This window comes from Oryzias latipes, chromosome 9, assembly GCF_002234675.1.
Source record: "Oryzias latipes chromosome 9, ASM223467v1".
Taxonomy (NCBI): domain Eukaryota; kingdom Metazoa; phylum Chordata; class Actinopteri; order Beloniformes; family Adrianichthyidae; genus Oryzias; species Oryzias latipes.
The window spans coordinates 13,672,524-13,680,749 of NC_019867.2; the positions used below are offsets into that span (position 1 = coordinate 13,672,524).

The 8,226-nt window shown below is 45.3% G+C and overlaps 1 protein-coding gene across 1 annotated transcript; it reads left to right on the top strand.

Annotated features, from left to right (window-relative positions):
* The first annotated feature begins 635 nt into the window (after nucleotides 1-635).
* rgmb (repulsive guidance molecule BMP co-receptor b) lies at nucleotides 636-7,822 on the top strand. Its single transcript, XM_004072622.4, has 3 exons — nucleotides 636-1,166; nucleotides 4,100-4,647; nucleotides 5,804-7,822. The coding sequence occupies exons 1-3, from the start codon at nucleotides 1,040-1,042 to the stop codon at nucleotides 6,554-6,556; spliced, it is 1,428 nt and encodes a 475-aa protein (XP_004072670.1). The 5' UTR covers nucleotides 636-1,039; the 3' UTR covers nucleotides 6,557-7,822.
* The last annotated feature ends 404 nt before the right edge of the window (nucleotides 7,823-8,226 follow it).

The following is an 8,226-nucleotide window of genomic DNA, read 5'->3' on the forward strand; positions in this document are numbered from 1 at the left end:
GGGGGGGTTATTACAGCATTCTGTTGGACAGAGTCCCTGCCTGCCCCTACATGTACTTAAATACTTCTGAATACTAATAAATCTGAATATTTCTTCAGACTAGATTGGAACATTGTGTGTTTACAAAATATAGATCGTACATAAAAAGTAAATCGCTATTACATAAGAAATAAACTTTAAGTATACTGCCTCACTTTTACTTGTAGTACACTTAAATAGACTTCTTTTGGGTGTTGTGTAGCAGTAGCAGTATCTGAAAAAGCTGAAAACTTTGTTCTTGAGGAATCCGTGGGATTTTGGTGACACATTAACCTAACTTTTCCTTTCATCCACTGTCCGTTATTCTTAACTCGATTTAATCATCTAAAGATAAACCCTATCAGATCAGGCAAATAATATCTGGAAAAATAAACCGGAATCCTTCCTGGAAAAAAAAAGGAAGAAACATATCGGAAACGCATCATGCTTTGAGGAGCTCAATAATTTTCTCATCTGGTTGATCTACAACTTTTATCTCAGTGTCTCATTATTGTGGGTCACGGTGGGCGGGTTTTCCGCCTGCAGGGTTTGGTTGATTCTGTGAGCTATTGATTTGTTGCAGAGGAGGAGGAGGAGGAAGAGGAGGAGGCGGAGGAGAAAGCGAAAGGGGAGGAGTGGAGGAGAAATTGTGCTGAGGGAGGGATGCGGCCGTGCGTGCGGGACGGGAGAGGAGCGTGATTGCAATCACAGCAAAAAGAAGAAGAAAAAAAGTCCGACTGCCGAAGCTGGGGAGAGAGCGCACCGAGAAAGTCACGTGGGGAGCGGATCCTTTCGCGAAGAAAAGCTGGAAAAGTGGGACTTCTTCTGCCGGGACTTTTAGCTGCTCTCCGCCCCGCATTCCGCGGTGTTTTCATGCGCACCCGTGGAGGGGAGGACGGAGAGACAAGTGAGGGTGAAGAGACAGAAGAAGAAGAAGAAGAGGTGATCGGGCTTGAACGCCTCCCCTCTGCGCTCCGTGGAGGTCGGTCCACTCTCCCCTCCTGGCCCTGCATGGACGGGGATGGGGAGAGCCGGATGCCGTTGCCGCGGGGCTGAGCGCCTGGCTTCCCCGTCTATGGTGCGCCGTTTCCGGCCATCGCTGCTGCTGCTGCTGCTGCTGCTGGTTCTGTCCTACGGAACTTACATGGGTGAGGAACGTTTTCATTACTCCTCCAGATCATGTGTCACTAAAACCTCCACTTTCCCTGAGTTTTTGTCAATTCTTGAAGCGTTGGTTCCTGGCCTCACAAAGCCTCCCTCCAGAGCGGCAGTGCAGCATTCTCAGCCCGGATCGAGTTTCTCCTCCTCTCTCCTGGGCCGTCATTCTCCTGTCTGCCCCCTTAATGGCTCGTGGAGGAGGGGAAGAGGGCGACTGCCTCTCCTCTTGTCATAACAGATCTGTTCCATGCAAGCAAAAGTTGCCTGTTATTTAAACCAAAGTGAACTGAACTGAAATAATAGGCTAAAATGCACACAGGAAAGTATTAATATAGTTTAATATAAAAGGAGTTGTAAAGTCTCTTTGTCCTTTGGTGATGCTCATCATTTAAGAATTGATGACTGTAGAATAAAAAGTGACCTCTCCCTGCACATGCAGAGGTGTTGTGTGTTGTTCTGGCTGGTCGTTTTGTGTTGTGTAATCCAGAAGAGATCAGTTTTTGGGCTGTTTGTGAGCATTTAGGGGGTCAGCTGTCTTGTGGGCATTCACACCTCCTGTAATTAGTTTAACACAACCCTGAGCTCTAGGATAAATACACCCACCTCTGCACCACAGCCTGGCTTTAGGCTTTACAAATGCACCCAGGTCACAATTGGAGCCCACATGTGGAAAGAATGTGTTTATTTTGCTTGCATAAACACAAAATATTGTTGCTGTTTTTTTTGCAAGAAGTTTTAACAAATGCTATCATCTGTCAGCTCCATGCTGGTTTGGAGGGAAGGCAGGAGTGTCTGATTTACAGGCTATTGTTCGAAGGGGAGCTCCTGTCTCTAAGCTTAGATGGCTGTTTGTGTGATTTGAGCTCAAAATGTGAGAGCGCATACAGCAAGGTGATCAATAAGCACTTCACAAACCATTCCCCTGGCTGAGAGATGATCCCAGTAGATCTTTTTCTGATCTGAGGAGATCAGAGAACTTGGAGGCAGCCAGATTGGGAGACAAAGAAGCCCTAACAACCAAGCCGAGGAGATTGGGCTCGTGGATGTTTTGACCTCTGTCTGATGTTGGAGAAGGTTGCCTCGGGATGCAGGTGGGGGCGAGAAGGCTCAAAGGCAGACGGAGAGGCCTGGAGGCTGACAATAGGGTTTGTGTGTGTGGTGAGGGGAAGCTCTAAAGCAAAATCTCACAATAGAAGAGATGATCCAGATGTGAGAAGAGGGTTGAGTTTGAAAGGAAAGTTGATGTAATACGGAGCTGACTCCCATCCTGCCTTCACTGGTGACTTACTGTAGGACGATCTATTGCAGCTCCGGACACGAGTCACCACAAAAATGTTTTTTCTTAACTGATTTGCTCAGAAACAACAATTTATTCATTAAAAAATGCACAAATTATTTTTCTTTTCTTGAATGCGCCTCCAAAAAACCCTAAAGTTGCAGCCCAACTAAACTCAGACAGTTGTGGTTTTACTTGATACTCTCACAGGAAGGCTGGAATGCAGGGTCAGCCATGCAGCTCCACAATGGGAGCAGGTGTATACTTCAGTAGATTTGTGTTGTCAGCAGAGATCTCTCCTTCATCCAGAGGTCCTAGCCCAAGTTAAAGGATCACCTTTCTCTTGTTATATCACAGCAATATGCTAAAGTGTAGAAGTGTGTGTGTGTGTGTGCGTGTGTGTCTATGGCAGTTTCAAGATAGAGACATTATGGGTTTTCTGTGAGAAGTATTCAGAGACTGCAGGACGGATGGAGAAACGAGAGAAATCGCTGGTATTCCAGTCCGAAGACAAAATGTGTCCTCAGTGCTCAGGCAATGGTTGGTTGTCTATCTGTTGGTTGGTGTCAGTATTTAACAGTCAGGATAGAGATTCTAAGCCCTGGTGTGAGTGAGGGGGTCTCTACCTGCACCCGGATTTTTAAACTCAGAGCAGCACTGCCCCCAAATGGTGGCGCTCCCACTAGCCAAGAAGTCAAACACTTCTGTGCAACTTCATGGTTGGTGTGATACAGAGAGATTTTGTTGATTTTGCCTGTGCTTATGCTCCAATTAGGAAGTCGTACCACCATCTGAAGATGATGCGTTTAATGGAAGTGCATCCGTGGCGCATGTTTGTCATTGTGTGTGTGTGTGTGTGCGTGGAGCTTCTTGCGCACTGCAGAGCTTCCCTCTGTCTGGCTTAATCTAATAGGGGCATGCTGTGACTGATGCATTAGGTCTGGTCTCTAATCTTTCTACGGCTCTGACTCCCTCTTTCCCCCTGATGATACAAAAGGCTCATTTGACCCTCGTACTGTTCAGAAATGTGGAAACAGACACAAGATCACATACAATCATAGAGCAAGAAATTCCATTTGAATGGGCTACAGGAAATATTTTTATCATGTGTTTCCTCTGATGAAGCCATTGATCACAGTGTACCCTTGTGATCTTTTCTCATCTAACATGATAAGCTTCACTAAATTGTGGTAATAGCTTTGGATGCACTGCTCACCTGCAGGGTCATATTCCCCACTGGGGGAAAAAAAAACTCTCATTTTTTATGTGTTTTTTTGCTGTACAAACAGAATTATCTGCCCTCTTGGGGGATATCTTGTCTTATCTTCACCGTCTGGCTGCTCTTTGGTTTATTACGCTTAAGGTTTATTACGCTCACAAACCGGCACTACTGATTGATCAGGAGTTTCAATCAGCAGCTGCTCGGTCTTGTAGTTTTATTAGTGTGTAGTGTAACAGGCGGGTGCCTTTGTGTGTGTATAGATCAAAGCTTTCCTCAAAAGTTAATCTTTATTTTGCAAATGTTCAAGCTTTCCATTTCTGGTCAGATCCAGCTCAAACACAAATAGTCAGCAATCCAATATGCCGATGACACTCTTAACTATGTGAACTTAAGTTCTCATGATCATTTCTGTGTGCTTCCTGTAGGTCACTGCCAGGTGGCATCTCCTCAGTGTCGAATCCAAAAGTGCACCACCGACTTTGTCTCCCTGACCTCCCACCTGACCCCTGCTGTGGATGGCTTTCACACCGAGTTTTGCAAGGCTCTACGCGCTTACTCCGCCTGCACACAGAAGACAGCCAAGTCCTGCCGGGGCGACCTGGTCTTCCACTCGGCTGTGCTCGGCATCTCGGACCTCATGAGCCAGAGGAACTGCTCCAAAGACGGCCCCACTTCCACCTCTCACCCTGAGATCCATGCGGAGCCCTGCAACTACCACAGTCGCAGCCAGCAGGCGCACATCCACTCCCACCTCCATGCGCACACGCACTCCCACGCTCACAACAGCGGCCACTCTCGGCCCGGGTACCTGTTTTGTGGACTTTTTGGAGACCCACATCTTAGAACATTTAAGGACAGCTTCCAGACCTGTAAGGTTGAAGGGGCGTGGCCACTTATTGACAATGACTACCTTTCAGTGCAGGTCACTAATGTGCCTGTGGTTCCTGGCTCAAGTGCCACAGCAACCAACAAGGTAAGAATGAAAGAGGAAAATTTGATTTTTGGAGCGGAATATGCTTTACTGAAGGCTTGGCAAGTGTTTATAGCGAGAGTGCTACTGATCTTTCTGTGTACTTCTGTAAATGCTGCAAATCAGAAATCCTTTTGGAGTAAAACCATAAACCAGCTTCTTTCTTCATTGTTTAGTCTCCTGCTCCCACACGCTCACAGGTGTGAAGCAAGCAAGCCATGATCTTGTGACTCGTCTCTTGTGACTGCAGCAATGTTGCAAACCTAACTTGGTTAATGGCTGTGCCTAGCCAGACCGCTAATAATGTGGAATGAGATGTGTGAAAGGACCCACTGTTTACTTAGAAGTGTCTATGCAAGCGTTGGCTCGTGTCTGTGCATCTCATAGGTGCACGAGTGGCACTCCTTGCACTCAGCTTAAAGCACTTAGATGTGTTTAAAGGTCTCTGTGTAACAGGAAAGACAGATGCACACATGCATGCGTGCACAAGGCTAATGGGACGACGAGCCAAACAAGGTGATCTTTGTGGTGTTAAGGAAGCAACGCTGATGTTTCCCTTGATGCTTCCTTCTCTAGCTCCGCTCAATAATTTTAATTATTAAAGCATGTACAGTATATACACCCTTGCATACACTTAGTCGAGCAAGGCGCTGATGCACGCACCATACTTTCATGCGTACACACACAGTGAGAACATTGTGGTAGAAACTGCAGTTTTGACCTTGTGTCAGAGGTGGGGCATGTTATTAGTCATGACTATTAGGAACACACACACACACACACACACTTTAATACGCCCACATTAACAGCCCTCCAGGCTTAATGGGCTGTGAAGCCTCATTCCTCACGGCTGTCATGTGAACAAAGCAGCCTTTCACCGGAACTATGATGCTAACCGTAATGCTCACACCACACCCTGCATCCTGCTTCCACACCACTGTAAGGTGTATGTTTGCATAGCTGTGTCAAATTGAAACTTGTTAAAAAGTCATACAGTAATTTCTCAAATATCGTGTGATGAGTCAATAGTCTGTAAAGAGACAGAATATTAAGGCTTTATAATTTTTTTTTTTTTTGCTTAGGTAACAGATTTGATAACCACATACATGTATGTAAAAGATTCAAACACTGACTGAGCTGTGTTTCTCTTGCTGTGTAGATCACCATCATCTTTAAGCCTTACGAGGGCTGCACAGATCAGAGGGTCTATCAGGCGGTCACCGACAACCTCCCCGCAGCCTTTGACGATGGGACTGTGAGCAGTGGAGACCCCATCCACACCTCTGTTAGTGCAGAGGGTGCGGCCAGGAAGGTCCGGGCTTTGTGGATCTCTGAGCGCAGCCCGGGGCGCCACGTGGAGCTGCACGCTGGCTACATCGGTGTAACTGTGATTGTTCGCCAGCTGGGACGCTACCTGACGCTAGCAGTGCGGATCCCAGAGGAGATGGCTCAGGCCTATGACGCCACCCAAGACCTTCAACTCTGTCTGAATGGCTGCCCTAGCAGTGAACGCATTGACCAGGGGGGGCATCTTCCCTTGCCACGGTCTCCCCCAGCACTTGGCTTGCAGCTTCAGCAGCTACGTCGGCCTAGTTACTCCTCACAGACGCAACCACATCCCTTTGGTGTCAATCAAGTTTTCGGATTGGAGGGGGCGAAGGAGCGTTGTAAGGAGCAACTGAAAGTGCCAGACATTTACTTCCACTCTTGTGTGTTTGATCTCCTGACTACCGGGGATGTGAACTTCACAGTAGCAGCATCCTGTGCTCAGAAGGACATGGAGAGCCTCCACCCACACCGGGACAGGTGGAGAATCTACCCCCATGGCTCAGCAGGGAGCAACTTACAATCCAAGTATCATTCTGTCGGCCAGCTTGCCCTGCTCTTGCTGACTGCAGTTTTAATACTCTGATGGCAGGGTTTGCTTGTGTGTAGGCTGGGGCAGACCTGTGCACGACAGAGGAAGTTTATGGAGTTTTTTGCAGAGCACTCCATCTTCTCCTACAGAGCGGAAACAGCAGGCTGGACATCTACTGGGACCTTGTTTTAAAAATGTCAACTGGTCTTTAAGTGTGCACAGGACAGCGTGCGGAGCCTCTGACTTGGAGGAATTGCAGGACATACCTGAAAATGACTAGAATTCTACTTTCTGAGTGAATCAACTGTAAATACTTATTTTTTCAGTGCACAGTGTAATGGTGACATTTTATTATGTTTTTGTTGTTATTCTTTAATTAATACCTCAAACCGAGGATGTATGTTTAAACAAAAGCACTTTATTTCATTTTTTTCACACCACCAATCAGTGTTTGTTTTTCCTCACTCATGCACAAAAAGAACCCACCTGTGACAGGATTATCAGTATGTAAGTTTAATCCCTTGTTCATTTCAAAGTTGGAGATTTGACCTGGCATCTGTTTTTCAAGTCAGTGTCACTGTGAGCTTTACTGTTAAATGCATTAGGTATAGTGTTGCAGCAAAATGCCTTTAGTACTACTTCGTGGTGACATGTTTTTTGACCAGTCAGGTCGGCTGATTTTCCGATTTTTGCTTTTTTACTGTTTGATGCATGTGGCTGTTTCACATGAGTCACGTTTAGAGGTATTCCTACATTTCTTGCCAAAATTCTGTGACTGTACAGACTTCTAACTTTTGAACTCCCCATATTGCTTGTTATCATTTGAGCCAAAGACAAAATAACGTGTGGTTTTTGTGTACAAATTCATGAGTCTCGGCTAAACCAACACCTCTTTCTAAATGACCAGAAACATACCAAGACATTGGAAAGGAAAATGGACCATTTTCGGGTGAAATACTTAATTTCTAATATGCTGCAGTATGAGCTTAAGATTTGTTTATGATAATTTGATGCCTTGCAGAAACATCAATACTTTCTAAACTCTAGGATTATGTATAGTTACACCCAACCTGTTAGATCAACTTAGTTTTTTTTTTGCATTTTTCTCTTTTAGATTGTGTGTGATTGTCGTTTTGGTAAAGAGTGAGTGGCTAGTGTTGAAATACGTAACTTATTTATTAACTTAGTGTGCGTAGAAGAAGTTAAGCTCCATACTCTTGCTGTTGGATAATTTAAAGAAAATGTCAGCTGTGATTGTACTGCCACCTAGTGGTGCTTTCTTGCTATGTCAATGTGTTACTAAAAGTGCTAAAAAATGCAGTTCCAGTGTGTTATTGAAATGCAATGAATGACATGATGTCCATGCTTTTAAAATCTTTTATTAATAGAAATATATACAAGTTCAAAGAACCACATTGAATTTATCAAAAGCATTTTAAGTATAGCCTACATTTAAATGATGCACTCAAGCTGAGAAAAAGTAAGAATTAAACCACCTGTTTGAGGTTGGGTTTCGATCAGATACCACCTTCTGCCCGCCCCATAAACGCTATCTCTTTCCAACTGCCACTGTCCTCGGCACCTGCTATGTGAATGTGCAGAGACAGAAAAAGGCGCTTATTGATTTGTGACAGCCCGCCCTCATCAGTCCTGAGGCAGGTCGCTTCACTACAATTCACATCTCTTCTCCAAACACAAACATCTTTGTGAAATCAGCGATAAAG